The sequence below is a fragment of the Oncorhynchus mykiss genome, chromosome 18 (genome assembly GCF_057628025.1).
Source record: "Oncorhynchus mykiss isolate SJ-2025 chromosome 18, ASM5762802v1, whole genome shotgun sequence".
Taxonomy (NCBI): Eukaryota; Metazoa; Chordata; class Actinopteri; order Salmoniformes; family Salmonidae; genus Oncorhynchus; species Oncorhynchus mykiss.
In genome coordinates this window covers 15,535,001-15,557,500 of record NC_143039.1, presented here as the reverse complement: position 1 = coordinate 15,557,500, position 22,500 = coordinate 15,535,001, and the positions used below count along the sequence as shown (strand labels likewise).

The following is a 22,500-nucleotide window of genomic DNA, read 5'->3' as shown; positions in this document are numbered from 1 at the left end:
AATGACTCCACACATACACTTCCTAACGCCTGATCCCTCCATAATGACTCCACACATACACTTCCTAACGCCTGATCCCTCCATAATGACTCCACACATACACTTCCTAACGCCTGATCCCTCCATAATGACTCCACACATACACCTCCTAACGCCTGATCCCTCCATAATGACTCCACACATACACTTCCTAACGCCTGATCCCTCCATAATGACTCCACACATACACTTCCTAACGCCTGATCCCTCCATAATGACTCCACACATACACTTCCTAACGCCTGATCCCTCCATAATGACTCCACACATACACTTCCTAACGCCTGATCCCTCCATAATGACTCCACACATACACTTCCTAACGCCTGATCCCTCCATAATGACTCCACACATACACTTCCTAACGCCTGATCCCTCCATAATGACTCCACACATACACTTCCTAACGCCTGATCCCTCCATAATGACTCCACACATACACTTCCTAACGCCTGATCCCTCCATAATGACTCCACACATACACTTCTTAACGCCTGATCCCTCCATAATGACTCCACACATACACTTCCTAACGCCTGATCCCTCCATAATGACTCCACACATACACTTCCTAACGCCTGATCCCTCCATAATGACTCCACACATACACTTCCTAACGCCTGATCCCTCCATAATGACTCCACACATACACTTCCTAACGCCTGATCCCTCCATAATGACTCCACACATACACCTCCTAACGCCTGATCCCTCCATAATGACTCCACACATACACTTCCTAACGCCTGATCCCTCCATAATGACTCCACACATACACTTCCTAACGCCTGATCCCTCCATAATGACTCCACACATACACTTCCTAACGCCTGATCCCTCCATAATGACTCCACACATACACTTCCTAACGCCTGATCCCTCCATAATGACTCCACACATACACTTCCTAACGCCTGATCCCTCCATAATGACTCCACACATACACTTCCTAACGCCTGATCCCTCCATAATGACTCCACACATACACTTCCTAACGCCTGATCCCTCCATAATGACTCCACACATACACTTCCTAACGCCTGATCCCTCCATAATGACTCCACACATACACTTCCTAACGCCTGATCCCTCCATAATGACTCCACACATACACTTCCTAACGCCTGATCCCTCCATAATGACTCCACACATACACTTCCTAACGCCTGATCCCTCCATAATGACTCCACACATACACTTCCTAACGCCTGATCCCTCCATAATGACTCCACACATACACTTCCTAACGCCTGATCCCTCCATAATGACTCCACACATACACTTCCTAACGCCTGATCCCTCCATAATGACTCCACACATACACTTCCTAACGCCTGATCCCTCCATAATGACTCCACACATACACTTCCTAACGCCTGATCCCTCCATAATGACTCCACACATACACTTCCTAACGCCTGATCCCTCCATAATGACTACACACATACACTTCCTAACGCCTGATCCCTCCATAATGACTACACACATACACTTCCTAACGCCTGATCCCTCCATAATGACTCCACACATACACTTCCTAACGCCTGATCCCTCCATAATGACTACACACATACACTTCCTAACGCCTGATCCCTCCATAATGACTCCACACATACACTTCCTAACGCCTGATCCCTCCATAATGACTCCACACATACACTTCCTAACGCCTGATCCCTCCATAATGACTCCACACATACACTTCCTAACGCCTGATCCCTCCATAATGACTCCACACATACACTTCCTAACGCCTGATCCCTCCATAATGACTCCACACATACACTTCCTAACGCCTGATCCCTCCATAATGACTACACACATACACTTCCTAACGCCTGATCCCTCCATAATGACTCCACACATACACTTCCTAACGCCTGATCCCTCCATAATGACTCCACACATACACTTCCTAACGCCTGATCCCTCCATAATGACTCCACACATACACTTCCTAACGCCTGATCCCTCCATAATGACTCCACACATACACTTCCTAACGCCTGATCCCTCCATAATGACTACACACATACACTTCCTAACGCCTGATCCCTCCATAATGACTCCACACATACACTTCCTAACGCCTGATCCCTCCATAATGACTCCACACATACACTTCCTAACGCCTGATCCCTCCATAATGACTCCACACATACACTTCCTAACGCCTGATCCCTCCATAATGACTCCACACATACACTTCCTAACGCCTGATCCCTCCATAATGACTCCACACATACACTTCCTAACGCCTGATCCCTCCATAATGACTCCACACATACACTTCCTAACGCCTGATCCCTCCATAATGACTCCACACATACACTTCCTAACGCCTGATCCCTCCATAATGACTCCACACATACACTTCCTAATGCCTGATCCCTCCATAATGACTCCACACATACACTTCCTAACGCCTGATCCCTCCATAATGACTCCACACATACACTTCCTAACGCCTGATCCCTCCATAATGACTCCACACATACACTTCCTAACGCCTGATCCCTCCATAATGACTCCACACATACACTTCCTAACGCCTGATCCCTCCATAATGACTCCACACATACACTTCCTAACGCCTGATCCCTCCATAATGACTCCACACATACACTTCCTAACGCCTGATCCCTCCATAATGACTCCACACATACACTTCCTAACGCCTGATCCCTCCATAATGACTCCACACATACACTTCCTAACGCCTGATCCCTCCATAATGACTCCACACATACACTTCCTAACGCCTGATCCCTCCATAATGACTCCACACATACACTTCCTAACGCCTGATCCCTCCATAATGACTCCACACATACACTTCCTAACGCCTGATCCCTCCATAATGACTCCACACATACACTTCCTAACGCCTGATCCCTCCATAATGACTCCACACATACACTTCCTAACGCCTGATCCCTCCATAATGACTCCACACATACACTTCCTAACGCCTGATCCCTCCATAATGACTCCACACATACACTTCCTAACGCCTGATCCCTCCATAATGACTACACACATACACTTCCTAACGCCTGATCCCTCCATAATGACTCCACACATACACTTCCTAACGCCTGATCCCTCCATAATGACTCCACACATACACTTCCTAACGCCTGATCCCTCCATAATGACTCCACACATACACTTCCTAACGCCTGATCCCTCCATAATGACTCCACACATACACTTCCTAACGCCTGATCCCTCCATAATGACTCCACACATACACTTCCTAATGCCTGATCCCTCCATAATGACTCCACACATACACTTCCTAACGCCTGATCCCTCCATAATGACTCCACACATACACTTCCTAACGCCTGATCCCTCCATAATGACTCCACACATACACTTCCTAACGCCTGATCCCTCCATAATGACTCCACACATACACTTCCTAACGCCTGACCCCTCCATAATGACTCCACACATACACTTCCTAACGCCTGATCCCTCCATAATGACTCCACACATACACTTCCTAACGCCTGATCCCTCCATAATGACTCCACACATACACTTCCTAACGCCTGATCCCTCCATAATGACTCCACACATACACTTCCTAACGCCTGATCCCTCCATAATGACTCCACACATACACTTCCTAACGCCTGATCCCTCCATAATGACTCCACACATACACTTCCTAACGCCTGATCCCTCCATAATGACTCCACACATACACTTCCTAACGCCTGATCCCTCCATAATGACTCCACACATACACTTCCTAACGCCTGATCCCTCCATAATGACTCCACACATACACTTCCTAACGCCTGATCCCTCCATAATGACTCCACACATACACTTCCTAACGCCTGATCCCTCCATAATGACTCCACACATACACTTCCTAACGCCTGATCCCTCCATAATGACTACACACATACACTTCCTAACGCCTGATCCCTCCATAATGACTACACACATACACTTCCTAACGCCTGATCCCTCCATAATGACTCCACACATACACTTCCTAACGCCTGATCCCTCCATAATGACTCCACACATACACTTACTAACGCCTGTACCCTCCATAATGACTCCACACATACACTTCCTAACGCCTGATCCCTCCATAATGACTCCACACATACACTTCCTAACGCCTGATCCCTCCATAATGACTCCACACATACACTTCCTAACGCCTGATCCCTCCATAATGACTCCACACATACACTTCCTAACGCCTGATCCCTCCATAATGACTCCACACATACACTTCCTAACGCCTGATCCCTCCATAATGACTCCACACATACACTTCCTAACGCCTGATCCCTCCATAATGACTCCACACATACACTTCCTAACGCCTGATCCCTCCATAATGACTCCACACATACACTTCCTAACGCCTGATCCCTCCATAATGACTCCACACATACACTTCCTAACGCCTGATCCCTCCATAATGACTCCACACATACACTTCCTAACGCCTGATCCCTCCATAATGACTCCACACATACACTTCCTAACGCCTGATCCCTCCATAATGACTCCACACATACACTTCCTAACGCCTGATCCCTCCATAATGACTCCACACATACACTTCCTAACGCCTGATCCCTCCATAATGACTCCACACATACACTTCCTAACGCCTGATCCCTCCATAATGACTCCACACATACACTTCCTAACGCCTGATACCTCCATAATGACTCCACACATACACTTCCTAACGCCTGATCCCTCCATAATGACTCCACACATACACTTCCTAACGCCTGATCCCTCCATAATGACTACACACATACACTTCCTAACGCCTGATCCCTCCATAATGACTACACACATACACTTCCTAACGCCTGATCCCTCCATAATGACTCCACACATACACTTCCTAACGCCTGATCCCTCCATAATGACTCCACACATACACTTCCTAACGCCTGATCCCTCCATAATGACTCCACACATACACTTCCTAACGCCTGATCCCTCCATAATGACTCCACACATACACTTCCTAACGCCTGATCCCTCCATAATGACTCCACACATACACTTCCTAACGCCTGATCCCTCCATAATGACTCCACACATACACTTCCTAACGCCTGATCCCTCCATAATGACTCCACACATACACTTCCTAACGCCTGATCCCTCCATAATGACTCCACACATACACTTCCTAACGCCTGATCCCTCCATAATGACTCCACACATACACTTCCTAACGCCTGATCCCTCCATAATGACTCCACACATACACTTCCTAACGCCTGATCCCTCCATAATGACTCCACACATACACTTCCTAACGCCTGATCCCTCCATAATGACTCCACACATACACTTCCTAACGCCTGATCCCTCCATAATGACTCCACACATACACTTCCTAACGCCTGATCCCTCCATAATGACTCCACACATACACTTCCTAACGCCTGATCCCTCCATAATGACTCCACACATACACTTCCTAACGCCTGATCCCTCCATAATGACTCCACACATACACTTCCTAACGCCTGATCCCTCCATAATGACTCCACACATACACTTCCTAACGCCTGATCCCTCCATAATGACTCCACACATACACTTCCTAACGCCTGATCCCTCCATAATGACTCCACACATACACTTCCTAACGCCTGATCCCTCCATAATGACTCCACACATACACTTCCTAACGCCTGATCCCTCCATAATGACTCCACACATACACTTCCTAACGCCTGATCCCTCCATAATGACTCCACACATACACTTCCTAACGCCTGATCCCTCCATAATGACTCCACACATACACTTCCTAACGCCTGATCCCTCCATAATGACTCCACACATACACTTCCTAACGCCTGATCCCTCCATAATGACTCCACACATACACTTCCTAACGCCTGATCCCTCCATAATGACTCCACACATACACTTCCTAACGCCTGATCCCTCCATAATGACTCCACACATACACTTCCTAACGCCTGATCCCTCCATAATGACTCCACACATACACTTCCTAACGCCTGATCCCTCCATAATGACTCCACACATACACTTCCTAACGCCTGATCCCTCCATAATGACTCCACACATACACTTCCTAACGCCTGATCCCTCCATAATGACTCCACACATACACTTCCTAACGCCTGATCCCTCCATAATGACTCCACACATACACTTCCTAACGCCTGATCCCTCCATAATGACTCCACACATACACTTCCTAACGCCTGATCCCTCCATAATGACTCCACACATACACTTCCTAACGCCTGATCCCTCCATAATGACTCCACACATACACTTCCTAACGCCTGATCCCTCCATAATGACTCCACACATACACTTCCTAACGCCTGATCCCTCCATAATGACTCCACACATACACTTCCTAACGCCTGATCCCTCCATAATGACTCCACACATACACTTCCTAACGCCTGATCCCTCCATAATGACTCCACACATACACAGGGTTGGGGAGTAACAGATTACATGTATCAGATTAATAGAAACCAGTAACTGTAATCCGTTTCGCTACTAACTAAAATATTGTAATCGGATTGCAGATACTTTTGTAAAAACTAGATGATAACTTCTCAGATTACTTTTATATTCAAAAAGGATGTTTGTGGATATTATGGATGGCTGTGGATGGCTGTGGATATGATGGATGGCTGTGGATGGCTGTGGATATTATGGATGGCTGTGGATGTTTTGGAGGCTGTGGAGAATGTGGAGGTTGTGGATGTTGTGGATATTATGGATGGTTGTGGATGTTGTGGATATTATGGATGGCTGTGGATGTTGTGGATATTATGGATGGCTGTGGATGTTGTGGATATTATGGATGGCTGTGGATGTTGTGGATATTATGGATGGTTGTGGATGTTGTGGATATTATGGATGGCTGTGGATGTTGTGGATATTATGGATGGTTGTGGATGTTGTGGATATTATGGATGGCTGTAGATGTTGTGGATATTATGGATGGCTGTGGATGTTGTGGATATTATGGATGGCTGTAGATGTTGTGGATATTATGGATGGCTGTGGATGTTGTGGATATTATGGATGGCTGTGGATGTTGTGGATATTATGGATGGCTGTGGATGTTGTGGATATTATGGATGGCTGTGGATGTTGTGGATATTATGGATGGTTGTGGATGTTGTGGATATTATGGATGGCTGTGGATGTTGTGGATATTATGGATGGCTGTGGATGTTTTGGATATTATGGATGGTTGTGGATGTTGTGGATATTATGGATGGCTGTGGATGTTGTGGATATTATGGATGGTTGTGGATGTTGTGGATATTATGGATGGCTGTGGATGTTGTGGATATTATGGATGGTTGTGGATGTTGTGGATATTATGGATGGCTGTGGATGTTTTGGAGGCTGTGGATGGCTGTAGATGTTGTGGAGGTTGTGGATATTGTTACATCTCCCAGTCATCTTCTCAACTCCCCCGTGGTGTTGTTGTTACATCTCCCAGTCCTCTTCTCAACTCCCCCGTGGTGTTGTTGTTACATCTCCCAGTCATCTTCTCAACTCCCCCGTGGTGTTGTTGTTACATCTCCCAGTCCTCTTCTCAACTCCCCTGTGGTGTTGTTGTTACATCTCCCAGTCATCTTCTCAACTCCCCCGTGGTATTGTTGTTACATTTCCCAGTCCTCTTCTCAACTCCCCTGTGGTGTTGTTGTTACATCTCCCAGTCCTCTTCTCAACTCCCCCGTGGTGTTGTTGTTACATCTCCCAGTCATCTTCTCAACTCCCCCGGGGTGTTGTTGTTACATCTCCCAGTCCTCTTCTCAACTCCCCCGTGGTGTTGTTGTTACATCTCCCAGTCATCTTCTCAACTCCCCCGGGGTGTTGTTGTTACATCTCCCAGTCCTCTTCTCAACTCCCCCGTGGTGTTGTTGTTACATCTCCCAGTCCTCTTCTTGAAGATCAAGGGGTATTTAATGAATTGGAACGACTGGAAATCTGACACACTCTGGTGTTTAATGTAAAGATACAGCCTAATGGTATTATTATCTGTAGTAGAAAGCGATGGGTTAGAAGAAGCCCATTTAGGTAAAATGTAACATCCATATATGGCCAGCTATGTCAAATGTAACATTGATTTATCCTGCAGTAGATGTTGTTCAATTGATAATATAAATTATTTGTCCTCTTGTAATGCCTCTTAAGGGGAAAGTAATCTAAAAGTAACTGAATGTAATCAGATTACGTTACTGAGTTTGGTTAACCTCTCTAGCGTCCCACCTGGCCAAAAGCCAGAGAGAATGCAGCGCTAAATTCAACTAAATTACTATAAAAATCTAACTTTCATGAAATCACACATGTAAAGATACCAAATTAAAGCTATACGTGTTGTGAATCCAGCCAACATGTCAGATTTCAAAAAGGCTTTTCGGCGAAAGCAAACGATGCTATTTTCTGAGGATAGCACATCCATAAACAAAGAGAGAGAAGCATATTTCAACCTTGCAGGCGCGACACAAAACGCAGAAATAAAAAATATAAATCATGCCTTACCTTTGACGAACTTCTTCTGTTGGCACTCCAATATGTCCCATAAACATCACAAATGGTCCTTTTGTTCGATTAATTCCGTCGATATATGTCCAAAATGTCCATTTATTTGGCACGTTTGATCCAGAAAAACACCGGTTCCAACTTGTGCAACGTGACTACAAAATATCTCAAAAGTTACCTGTAAACTTTGCCAAAACATTTCAAACTACTTTTGTAATACAACTTTAGGTATTTTTTTTAAGTACTTCTTCATTACACAAAGGAAAAACCTCAAACAATTTCTAAAGACTGGTGACATCCAGTGGAAGCGGTAGGAACTGCAAGAAGGTCCCTTAGAAATCTGGATTCCCAATGAAAACCCATTGAAAAGAGAGTGACCTAAAAAAAAAAAAAAAATCTGAATGGTTTTTCCTCAGAGTTTCACCTGCTCCATAAGTTCTGTTATACTCACAGACATGATTCAAACAGTTTTCAGAGTGTTTTCTATCCAAATATACTACTAATATGCATATCTTATCTTCTGGGGATGAGTAGCAGGCAGTTGAATTTGGGCATGCATTTCATCCGGACGTGAAAATACTGCCCCGTCGCCAAAAAGTTAATCCAAAAGTTACTTTACGGATTACAATGTTGTACAGAAAGTAACCTACCCAGCCCTGACCATACTGTACACAGACACGCAGGCAGGCACACACAAATCAAATCTAATTTTATTGGTCACATACACATGTTTAGCAGATGTTAATGTGAGTGTAGCGAAATGCTTGTGCTTCTAGCTCCGACCTTGCAGTAATATCCAACAAGTAATCTAACAATTTCACAACAACTACCTTATACAGGCAAGTGTAAAGGGGTGAATGAGAATATGTACATATAAATATATGGATGAGCGATGGCCGCGCAGCATAGGCAAGATGCAGTAGATGGTATAGAGTACACTTTATGATGTAATGAGTATGAGATGAGTAATGTATGAGATGTATGAGATGAGTAATGTAGGGTATGTAAACATTATATAAAGTTACATTGTTTAAAGTGACTAGTGATACATTTATTACATCCAATTTTTAATTACTAAAGTGGCCAGAGATTTGAGTCAGTATGTTGGCAGCAGCCACTCAATGTTAGTGGTGGCTGTTTAACAGTCTGATGGCCTTGAGATAGAAGCTGTTTTTCAGTCTCTCGGTCCCAGCTTTGATGCACCTGTACTGATCTCGCCTTCTGGATGAAAGCGGGGTGAACAGGCAGTGGCTCGGGTGGTTGTTGTCCTTGATGATCTTTTTGGCCTTCCTGTGACATCGGGTGGTGTAGGTGTCCTGAAGGGCAGGTAGTTTGCCCCCGGTGATGCGTTGTGCAGACCTCGATTGTGCGACAGGATTCTCTCGATTGTGAACACACACACACAGACTTGTGCACCACCCACACACACACACATACACACACATACATTTGCACGCACCCACACAAGCACAAGCACACACACACACACATACACGCACAAACACACACAAACAAATCCAGCATGTCTCTCTGGGTGAGAAATATGTATCTATGTCCTTGAAGGTAATATTATGTTTTGAATAGACCTGAGCTGCAGCTCTCTGTGAGGTGTCTAACTAGGATCTAGCTGTACTCAACAGCCCCCTGCCCTCTTTGCTCAGTCTCTCCTCCTCCCCCTTCTCTCCTCTTCTCTTCTCTTCTCCTCTCATCCTCCCGCCCTTCTCCTCTACTCTACTCTACTCTTCTCCTCTCCCCCTCTCTCTCTTCTCCTCTTCTCTACTCTCCTCCTCTCCTCCTCCCTCCCTTCTCCACTCCCCCTCTCCTCCCTCTCTTCTTCTCCTCTCCTCTCCTCTCCTCCCTCCCTCTCTTCTCTTCTCCTCTACTCCTCTCCTCCTCCCTCCCTTCTCCTCTCCTCCTCTCCTTCCTCTCTCCTACCCCCTCTTTTCTCTCCTTCTTTCCTCTCCTCCCTCTCTCCTCCTCCCTCTCCTCTCCTCTCCTCTCCTCTCCTCTTTCCTCTCATCCTCCTCCCCCAGACTCCACGAGGTGTTGATGGACCTTCAGCACCAGCAGTTGAAGCAGCTCACTGATTGGTTGGAGCTGACAGAGGGGCGGATCAAGCGGATGGGGGCTCAGCCTATGGGGCCAGACCTGGAGGATGTTAAACACCAAGTAGAGGAACACAAAGTAGGTTAACTACTATCTAGCTACCTGCAGGGCTGGGGTCCTTTCAGGGTCATGTTCATTACAGCACATCCTAGTGAAATAATCATGAACATTTACTATTTGATCACTTCAGATAGTGTCTTTCCATTTCCTTCCATTTTGGGCCATTTCCTGCCATTTTGTCCCTACTAGACTCAACCCAATTATCATGCCTATTGTAGCTGTTGCAGGAGGACCTAGAGTTGGAGCAGGTGCGTGTCAACTCTCTGACACACATGGTGGTGGTGGTGGATGAGAACAGTGGAGACAGCGCCACCGCTGCCCTGGAGGAGAAACTACAGGTGAGACAGGCAGGACACACACGCACGCACACACACACACACACACACACACACACACACACACACACACACACACACACACACACACACACACACACACACTGTCTAATACACTGTCTAGTACAATGTCTAATACACTATCTAGTACACGATCTAGTACACTGTCAAATACACTGTCAAATACACTGTCTAGTACACTGTGAAATACACTGTCGGCTGATGTTCTCCCTTAGTGGAAGAGAGAAGAGAAACCCATTCGGGTAGAACGTAGTATTTGTGTGTAAATAGATTGGATGGTAAATAATGAGTGTTCTCTGGTGATTAACCATGTCTAGCAGTTATCGGTCCAGGAACTCAGGATTCTGCTCTGCTCTGTCTATTGGATGAGAGAGAGAGAGAGGAGAAGAGAGGAGAGAGAGACAGAGAGAGACAGAGAAGGGAGGAGGGAGAGAGAGAGAGACAGAGAGAGAGAGAGAAGTGGGGGAGAGAGCGAAAGTGGGGGAGGCAGGTGGAGCGGAAGAGAGAGAGACAGAGAGACAGAGAAGGGAGGAGGGAGAAAGAGAGAGAGATAGAGAGAGCGAAGTGGGGGAGAGAGCGAAAGTGGGGGAGGCAGGTGGAGCGGAAGAGAGAGAGACAGAGAGACAGAGAAGGGAGGAGGGAGAAAGAGAGAGAGATAGAGAGAGCGAAGTGGGGGAGAGAGCGAGAGTGGGGGAGGCAGGGGGAGCGGAAGAGAGAGAGACAGAGAGACAGAGAAGGGAGGAGGGAGAAAGAGAGAGAGATAGAGAGAGAGAAGTGGGGGAGAGAGAGAGAGAGAGTGGGGGAGGCAGGTGGAGTGGAAGAGAGAGAGAGAGGTGGAAGGAAGAGAAAAAGGGAAATTGCTTTGTTAGTTAGTTTATTCGTCTCTTGTATGTGGTTGTTAGGAGATAATGGGAGAAGATGCCGTAGTCTTGTGAGTATGAATCATAATAGAGATACAGTCTAATGCAGATTGGTTTTTGTTGTTTAGTGTTTAGAAAGATGGAGTGATACGACATGGTACAAAACAACCAAACCTGTTTTAACTGCTGCTATAAGAAACAGAAGAAAGACAAATATACCTTCTGAAAGGCTTTACATGTCTTCTATTGACAAGACAGACTCAATAACCAGTTGCCATAGTGACCTGTCACTGTCTTCTTTATCACGCGTCTCCGGGGCTCTGTTTTAGGGTCGTTTTGGGCACCTGGGCTCTTTGCTTATTACTTTCTGTTACAATGACAGTAAAAATCCCCCCAGGAATTAAAGTGAGGGGGATGTGGTTTTAATAGCATGTACCTGATGGAGCTCTTCCTGCATGGTGACTGTTACTGCAATAGGGAACACACAGAGCCATGTGATGGTGTTACTGCAGGCTGGGATGAGAGGACTTTCTTTTCCCAGATGGAGGTAGATACTGGTCATCAAGCATCAGAACGCCTGTAGAAACCGGGTGGAGAGGTGGCCAGTGGAGTTAAACCCAAGTAGAATGTCTTGTTGAAAGGAGCTGTACTGTACGTGATGCTGAGAGTAACACCGGGTTCCATTCTGTATCTGCTCTATCTGGAATCTCTTAAGGTGCTGCTTCCAAGGACCACGAAAAAAAAACAAGCCCTCTTTTCTAACGCGCGTGTTCTTCCTTTCAGCACCTGGGAGACCGGTGGGCAGCCATCTGTAAGTGGACAGAGGAGCATTGGGTTCTGCTACAGGAGATGCTGCTCCAGTGGCAACACTTCACTGAGGAACAGGTAACGGCCTAGACACAGAATAGAACACCATCTATTGCCAACAATAGACCCTAGAGATGTTATTCCAACGTCTTTATATTGGAACTTTGGCCCTTCATTTGCCTACTACTGTCTATAAGCTATCATGGCACAAGACATCTCCGTTCAAGGTAATGTTCAGACAGTGTGTGGACGGGCGGCCATGTTTTGTCCGTAGAGAGCTAACATGCTAGTGTTCTGTAGAGAGCTAACAGGCTAGAGTTGTGTAGAGAGCTAACAGGCTACTGTTGTGTAGAGAGCTCACAGGCTATTGTTGTGTAGAGAGCTAACAGGCTAGAGAGCTAACAGGCTAGTGTTGTGTAGAGAGCTAACAGGCTATTGTTGTGTAGAGAGCTAACAGGCTAGTGTTGTGTAGAGAGCTAACAGGCTAGTGTTGGGTAGAGAGCTCACAGGCTATTGTTGTGTAGAGAGCTAACAGGCTAGTTTTGTGTAGAGAGCTAACAGGCTATTGTTGTGTAGAGAGCTAACAGGCTAGTGTTGTGTAGAGAGCTAACAGGCTAGAGAGCTAACAGGCTAGTGTTGTGTAGAGAGCTAACAGGCTATTGTTGTGTAGAGAGCTAACAGGCTAGTGTTGTGTAGAGAGCTAACAGGCTATTGTTGTGTAGAGAACTAACAGGCTATTGTTGTGTAGAGAGCTAACAGGCTAGTGTTGTGTAGAGAGCTAACAGGCTAGTGTTGTGTAGAGAGCTAACAGGCTAGAGAGCTAACAGGCTAGTGTTGTGTAGAGAGCTAACAGGCTAGAGAGCTAACAGGCTAGTGTTGTGTAGAGAGCTAACAGGCTAGTGTTGTGAGTCAGACCTATCTGGCCAAAGGGAGACTACACACAGGCCTCTGGAACAGACTGAGGTTCTTCTATGTTCAGAGGTTCAGACTCTTCTTAATGTCTGATGGAATCCACCGTGCTTACCTCTCTGAGATCAATCTTGCAGAGCGGTCAGGTTTCCCACCATGTGGCTTTAACCTCTCTGATGATGTCAGATCAGAGGTCAGATCACCTTGAACAGGGTGGAATTGCTGGATACAAGTTTGAGGAATTACAACAGCACCTCTCCCTTCACCTATCTGCCCTTATTCACCTCATCTCTCCTCCTTTCTCTCTCTCTGTCTCTTTCTTTCTTTCTCTCTGTCTGTCTTTGTATCTCTCTCTCTGCAGTGTTCGTTTGACTCATGGTTGACTCAGAAGGAGAAGTTGGTTCTGTCCATCCAGAGCAGTGGCATCAAGGAGCAGAGTGACATGGTGGCCAACCTGAGAAGACTAGCGGTGAGTAACAGCTACTTTATCCAATCACCTTAGGAAGCTAGCAGTGAGGGCGGGTCTTAGACAAACCTGAGCCAATGATCTCAGTAAACTTGTGGTAAGTGGCAGCTCCCTTAGCCAATGACTTCTGGAGGTTAGTGGTTAGTGACAGCTCTCCTTTCAGAACTTTAGGTGGAAACTTTCGATTATGTCCACCAACCAGGTTCCCTTAATAAAGGTTCAACAGAACAGATCAATAAGTGTGTGTGTGTGTGTGTGTGTGTGTGTGTGTGTGTGTGTGTGTGTGTGTGTGTGTGTGTGTGTGTGTGTGTGTGTGTGTGTGTGTGTGTGTGTGTGTGTGTGTGTGTGTGTGTGTGTGTGTGTGTGTGTGTGTGTGTGTGTGCGTGCGTGCGTGCCTCAGACGGTGAAGGGTGACCTGGAGATGAAGAGACCGACCATGGACAAGCTGTGTTCTCTGTGTCAGGACCTCGTCTCCTCAGTGAAGAACAAAGAGGTGGCTCATAAGCTGGAAGCCAGGCTGGAGAGCTTCGCCCAACGCTGGGACAAACTGGTGCAGAGCCTGGATAGGAGCAGCTCACAGGTACCTGACCTCTCTACAGATGTGTCTTTCTCTTTCTATCTCTCACTACCCCTTTATCTGTCAGTCACTTCCGCTTCATCTGTCTCTGTCTGTCTTTCTCTACAGCTCAACCACTTTCTCTGTCTCTCTTTCTCTCCAGCTCAACCACTTTCTCTGTCTCTCTTTCTCTCCAGCTCAACCACTTTCTCTGTCTCTCTTTCTCTCCAGTTCAACCACTGTCTCTGTCTCTCTTTCTCTCCAGCTCAACAATTTTCTCTGTCTCTCTCTCCAGCTCAACCATTTTCTCTGTCTCTCTTTCTCTCCAGCTCAACCATTTTCTCTGTCTCTCTTTCTCTCCAGCTCAACCATTTTCTCTGTCTCTCTTTCTCTCCAGCTCAACCATTTTCTCTGTGCTCTTTATATTTCTCCTTTTCTTTTCTCTTTCCAACTATCTGTTTTCCGCTTTCTGTCTCTCTCTCCAGGCCCATTATAAACATGTCTCTCTCTCCAGGCCCATTATAAACATGTCTCTCTCTCCAGGCCCATTATAATAATGTCTCTCTCTCTCTCCAGGCCCATTATAAACATGTCTCTCTCTCCAGGCCCATTATAATCATATGTCTCTCTCTCTCTCCAGGCCCATTATAATCATATGTCTCTCTCTCTCTAGGCCCATTATAATCATATGTCTCTCTCTCTCCAGGCCCATTATAATCATATGTCTCTCTCTCTCTCCAGGCCCATTATAATCATATGTCTCTCTCTTCAGGCCCATTATAATCACATGTCTCTCTCTCTCTCTCCAGGCCCATTATAATTCCATTATAATTATATGTATCTCTCTCTCCAGGCCCATTATAATCATATGTCTCTCTCTTCAGGCCCATTATAATCATATGTCTCTCTCTCTCTAGGCCCATTATAATCATATGTCTCTCTCTCTCCAGGCCCATTATAATCATATGTCTCTCTCTCTCTCCAGGCCCATTATAATCATATGTCTCTCTCTCTCCAGGCCCATTATAATCATATGTCTCTCTCTCTCCAGGCCCATTATAATCATGTCTCTCTCTCTCTCCAGGCCCATTATAATCATATGTCTCTCTCTTCAGGCCCATTATAATCATATGTCTCTCTCTCTCTAGGCCCATTATAATCATATGTCTCTCTCTCTCCAGGCCCATTATAATTATATGTATCTCTCTCTCCAGGCCCATTATAATCATATGTCTCTCTCTTCAGGCCCATTATAATCATATGTCTCTCTCTCTCTAGGCCCATTATAATTATATGTCTCTCTCTCTCTCCAGGCCCATTATAATCATATGTCTCTCTCTCCAGGCCCATTATAATCATATGTCTCTCTCTCTCTAGGCCCATTATAATCATATGTCTCTCTCTCCAGGCCCATTATAATCATATCTCTCTCTTCAGGCTCATTATAATCATATGTCTCTCTCTCTCCAGGCCCATTATAATCATATGTCTCTCTCTCCCCAGGCCCATTATAATCATATGTCTCTCTCTCTCTCCAGGCCCATTATAATCATATGTCTCTCTCTCTCTCTCTCCAGGCCCATTATAATCATATGTATCTCTCTCTCCAGGCCCATTATAATCATGTCTCTCTCTCTCTCCAGGCCCATTATAATCATGTCTCTCTCTCTCTCCAGGCCCATTATAATCATATCTCTCTCTCTCCAGGCCCATTATAATCATATTATTTGACCCTAGTTGTAGTGTGGTGTCTTCATGAGCCCAGTGATAATCAACCACCTCTAACATCCATCAGCTGTCAGCCAGCTGCTATCTCACATCTCACGGTCGCCATGGCAGCACAGACACTCCAATATCACTGTTTGACCAATCTGTTAGCCTGTCTGTCATACATCTATTTTGTCCCTGACCATAATATGTGAGGGCATATTCATATTCAACAAACCCTGACCTGGGTTCAAATACTATCTGTCAATCGCTTCCGTTTCAGCTCTCTCTCTCTCTGTCTGTGTTTGTATTTCTCTCCCTTTCTCTCTCTCTCTCTCTCTCTCTCTCTGTCTGTGTTTGTATTTCTCTCCCTTTCTCTCTCTCTCTCTCTCTCTCTCTCTCTCTCTCTCTCTCTCTCTCTCTCTCTCTCTCTGTCTGTGTTTGTATTTCTCTCCATTTCTCTCTCTCTCTCTCTCTCTCTGTCTCTGTCTCACTCTCTCTATATCTCTCTCTCTCTCTCTCTCTCTCTCTCTCTCTCTCTCTCTCTGTCTCTCTCTCTCTCTCTCTCTCTCTCTCAAATTCAAATTCAAATTCAAATTCAAATTCAAGCTGCTTTATTGGCATGAAAAACATTGTGTCAATATTGCCAAAGCAACAATGTATACAATATACATTGTAACAAAATTGTAAATGATAGCAAATAATAATATAAAATGGTAGTAAATAATAATACAAAAATAAATACAATAAAATGGTAACAGTCTACAGTAAACATTAATAATTATAGTAATAACAATAATAGTAATAATAAGTAAGTTACTGTTTACTATGCAGATGTTATTATTCAGTGTCCCTCAGGCTATGGCAGGAAAATACATATTTGGCTGCAAGAGGAGCCATTGCTCCTTCGCCCATGAGTATTCTTAGTTTTTCCTCTGGGTTCAATTTGTAAAAATGTGGAATATATGTAGTCATTTCTGTGAATAATGAATCTCTTTGTGAGGAATATTTATCACAGTAAAGGAGAAAGTGCATCTCTGTCTCTACCTCCCCTGTCATGCAGTGACCACATACACGCTCTTCTTTGGGTAGCCATGTCTTTTTATGTCTGCCGGTTTCTATTGCCAATCGGTGGTCACTCAGCCTGTACTTGGTAAGGATCTGTCTCTGCTTCGTATCTCTGACAGAGTAGAGATAATCAGCCAATTCATATTCTCTGTTTAGGGTCAGATAGCAATTTAGTCGGCTTTGGGATTTTGTTTCGTTTTTCCAGTATTGTAAGTATGATTCCTTTGATTGGTTCATGATTTTGTTTATTGGAATTCTTTCTTTTGAAGCAGTGCTGGTGTCAGCTTGATTGGTGAGGTCCAACACCAGCTGACTGAGAGGGCTCGTTTCTGGGCTCAGCTCTTGGGCTTGAAGTGCTTTAAATTGCAGACTCGAATTTGGACTTGAATTTAGATGTAGCCAAAATTTTAATGATCTTTTCTGTATTTTCATTATTACTGGAAAACGGCCCAATTCTGCCCTACATGCATTAGTTGGTGTATTTCTCTGAACTTGTAGAATTTTCCGACAGAATTCTGCATGTAGGGTTTCAATTGGATGTTTGTCCCACATTTTAAAATCCAGTTTATTGAGTGGCCCCCAAACCTCACTTCCATAAAGTGCTATTGGTAGGATTACACTGTCAAATATTTTAGTCCAAATTCTAATTGGGATGTTGATTTTGAATAATTTCATTTTTATTGCATACATTGCTCTGCGGGCTTTTTCTTTGAGTGCCTTCACTGCCATATTAAAGTTTCCCGATGCAGATATGGTCAGACCAAGGTAGGTGTAATTTTTTGTGTGTTCAATTAAGGTGTTGTTCAGGGTGAATTTACATTTTTGTTTCTGACATCTGGGTTTTTTTTGGAAAATCATGATTTTAGTTTTTTGGAAATTTACTGCCAGGGCCCAATTATGGCAATATTGCTCCAGAATATTAATGTTTTGTTGAAGACCTTCTTTGGTTGGTGATAGAAGTACCAAGTCATCAGCATATAGCAGGTATTTCACCTCTGTGTCAAATAGTGTGAGTCCTGGGGCTGGAGATTGGTCCAACATGTCTGCTAATTCATTGATATAAATGTTGAAAAGATTTGGACTCAAATTGCAGCCTTGTCTCACACCTCGACATTGTGAAAAAAATTCTGTTCTTTGGTTTTTGATTTTTATTGCACACTTATTTTCTGTGTACATACATTTTATTAAGTCATACACCTTACCACCAAGCCCACTTTGTAGAATTTTGTAGAATAGCCCTTCGTGCCAAACCGAATCAAATGCTTTTTTAAAGTCAATAAAGCAAGCAAAGATTTTGCCCTCTTTTTTTTGGTGGACGTGTTTATTAATTAGTGTGTGTAAGGTGTATATATGGTCAGTAGTGCGATGGTTAGGGAGAAAGCCAATTTGACATTTACTTATTACATTTTTTTCTTGAAGAAAGGTTTGAATTCTTGAATTCAAAATGCTACAGAAAATCTTTCCCAAGTTACTGTTGACGCAAATTCCCCTGTAATTATTGGGGTCTGATTTGTCTCCACTTTTGTGGATAGGGGAGATGAGCCCCTGGTTCCAGACATCAGGGAAGCAGCCAGAAGTTAAAACCATGTTGAACAATTTAAGCACAGCATTTTGCAACTCAGGTGTGCTGTTTTTCAGCATTTCATTTCTGATGTTGTCTACACCACAAGCCTTTTTTGATTTAATAGATTTTAGCTTTTCATTTAGTTCTTGTTGGGTTATTGGGTAATCTAATGGATTTTGGTTGTTTTTAATGACTGATTCCAGGATGTTCAATTTTTCTTTAATTTCTAATTGGTTCTGGTTTAAGTCTTTTTGTGGTATGTTTTTGTATAGATTATCAAAGTAAGTTTTCCAAATTCCTACATCTTGTATGGCTAATTCTTGTGGCTTTGTTGTGCTTAAATTGTTCCACATGTCCCAGAACTGATTTTGGTCAATTGCGTTTTCAATTTCATCAAGTGTCTTGTTGGTATAATTCAATTTCTTGCATTTCAGTGTTTGTTTATACTGTTTCAGAGTTTCAAAGTATTCATATCGTAGCTCTGGGTTGTTTTGCTGCTTATGTTTTTTGTTTGACATTTGTCTTAGGTGTTTTCTAATTGTTTTACATTCATTATCAAACCATTTGTCAGAAACATTTTGATTTTTGCTTCTGATGTTGCATTGCTTTGGTTTTCTCAAATTTGCTTTCGATGCTGCTTTTTGGAATATGCAGTTGATGTTTTGGGTAGCTGAATTGACACCATCTTTATTGTTTTGGTACTGTGAGTTATTGAAAAACTGTATAGAGTTCATCATTTCATTTGAGTTCAATGTTTCAATGAATGCCTCTGCACTGTTTGGAGCCCATCTGAACGATTGGTTTATGTTGTAAAGTTTATTGGGCTGTTTTTTTGAATGAATATTGCCGGTTAATTTCTTCAGAAACACGTTGATCTGACTGTGATCTGACAATGGTGTCTGTGGTCTGACAGTGAATGCACTAATGGAGGAGGGGTCAATGTCAGTGATGGCATAATCGACTACACTTGTCCCAAGAGCTGAGCAGTAAGTAAACTGACCTAAAGAGTCCCCTCTGATTCTACCATTAAGCATGTACAGGCCTAAGGCTCGACAGAGATGTACTAACTCTTTTCCATTTTTGTTCAGTATTTGGTCAGGACTGTTTCTATTATTTATAATAGGGCTACTGTACAAGGAGGGGTGTCCAAATATGTGGTGGTTACCTCCCGCATCAGTGTAGTCAGGCTCAGAACCTGTTCTTGCATTGAAATCTCCACAAAGAAGCACTTTACCCTGCGCCTGAAATGTAATGATTTCTGTCTGGAGATTGTCAAAAAACTGATCATCATAATATGATGAATCTGAAGGAGGAGCATAAGCTGCACATATGTATACATCATTGTCACAATAGATTGTACCTTTGTTAAGTTTTAGCCAAATGTGAGTGGTACCTTTTTTCATTTCATTCAGTGCTAAGTCCTGCTTATGCCAAATGATGATTCCACCTGAGTCTCGGCCCCGTTTAACATTTTTATGTTTGATTGATGGTAGTAAACTTTCTCTATAGCCTGAGGGACACTGAGTATCTATGTCTCCACGACACCATGTTTCCAGTAGGATTATGATGTCCTGTCCCTTGATGTTTTTAATCAATTCTGGATTAGTTGTTTTATAACCAAAATGTGAAGAGTATAGGCCCTGGATATTCCAAGAGCTGATAGTTAATGATCTCATTTATAATAAGTGATATTCACTGGTTTGAGTAAAGTACATCGAAAAAAACAAAAAAAATAAAATATGTATATATACATATATATACATACACACATACACATATACATATATATACATACATATATACACATATACATACATATATACATACACATACATATATATATACATATATATATACATACACATACATATATACATACACATACATATACACACATACATACATACATACATACACACACACACACACACACACATACATACACACACACACACATACATACATACATATATATATACATATATATACACATACACATACATATATATATATATATATATATATATATATATATACACACATACATGCACATACACATATACACACATACATACATACATACACACACACGCGCACACACACACACACACACACACACCATTACATATAATAATTATTATAATACCGGTGTCAATACATTTAGGAATATTTGTAAACAAATGAATAAGAATGGAATAAGATTGCATTGTACTTATGTTATGTGCAATCTGCAACCCTGTGTGTTTGTGTGTGTGTGTGTGCGCGTGCGTGCCCGTGTGTGAATTAAAGGGACTGTCTAGCTCAGTAGTCTGCATATTAGTTGCAGTAGTTGGCGCACCTCTCCTATCTCTGATTGTTCTAGGGGTCTTCTGCCAGAGGTTACCTCAGCATATGTAGGCTGACGATCTAATTGATACATGGTGTGGACTGCATCATGTGGTCTACTTCCCTGAAGGGCAGTGTTCTGACCGACCCTGGAGTAGTGGTCAGAGCTGTGTTGTGATGGGCTGGGTCTAGTAGAGCTGTGTTGTGATGGGACAGGTCTAGTAGAGCTGTGTTGTGATGGGCCGGGTCTAGTAGAGCTGCGTTGTGATGGGCCGGGTCTAGTAGAGCTGTGTTGTGATGGGCCGGGTCTAGTAGAGCTGTGTTGTGATGGGCCGGGTCTAGTAGAGCTTTGTTGTGATGGGCCAGGTCTAGTAGAGCTGTGTTGTGATGGGCCAGGTCTAGTAGAGCTGTGTTGTGATGGGCCAGGTCTAGTAGAGCTTTGTTGTGATGGGCCAGGTCTAGTAGAGCTGTGTTGTGATGGGCCGGGTCTAGTAGAGCTGTGCTGTGTTGGGCCTGGTCTAGTAGAGCTGTGCTGTGTTGGGCCTGGTCTAGTAGAGCTGTGCTGTAATAAGCCATGTCTGGCTCTTTTCTCCTCGGGATGGTGGAGGTACTGTTGTTTCAGAAGGTGGGGCGTGGGACCTTTGTTGCTGGGGTGATGGGTGTGTGGGTCCCTGCCAAGTGTTGCATCTTTTAGGTCCTTGGCAAAGGTTCTGATACTGTCCTGATCAAGATGTATATTATCATATAAGTGTTGACATGTCAGAGTGGGGTGGTGAGCCGTTCTGACGTTGAGCAGTGAGGCACAGTCCACAGTGATCTGTTGATTTATTTTGTCGATCAACTTTTCTGGGAAGTCTTTTCTTGGTAGGAGGGTGGACACAACTATATTGGTTGTTGGGAACATAGCCTGTGCCCGTTCTGCCACTCTTCTCACTGCCCCAGATACATTTTCACCTTTGGCATGAAGGTCGTTTGTGCCAGTGTGGATGATGATGTTGTCAGGGGTGTCAATCCTGGTCTGACTGAGTAGCTGCATTGCACTCTCAGTTGTAGGACACCAGAACTTATACACCTGGTGTCTAGGGAATAATCTTTCCTGGACTAAGAACTTC

The 22,500-nt window shown here is 44.0% G+C and overlaps 1 protein-coding gene across 1 annotated transcript in view; it reads left to right on the top strand.

Moving 5' to 3' along the window:
* dmd (dystrophin) overlaps positions 1-22,500 on the top strand; it is a 462,454-nt gene that overhangs the window by 238,098 nt on the left and 201,856 nt on the right. The window contains exons 26-30 of the mRNA XM_090209468.1: positions 10,638-10,788; positions 10,989-11,108; positions 12,770-12,871; positions 14,064-14,171; positions 14,569-14,748. Of these exons, the coding sequence (XP_090065594.1) occupies positions 10,638-10,788; positions 10,989-11,108; positions 12,770-12,871; positions 14,064-14,171; positions 14,569-14,748 (661 nt within the window). The remainder of the gene's footprint in view (positions 1-10,637; positions 10,789-10,988; positions 11,109-12,769; positions 12,872-14,063; positions 14,172-14,568; positions 14,749-22,500) is intronic.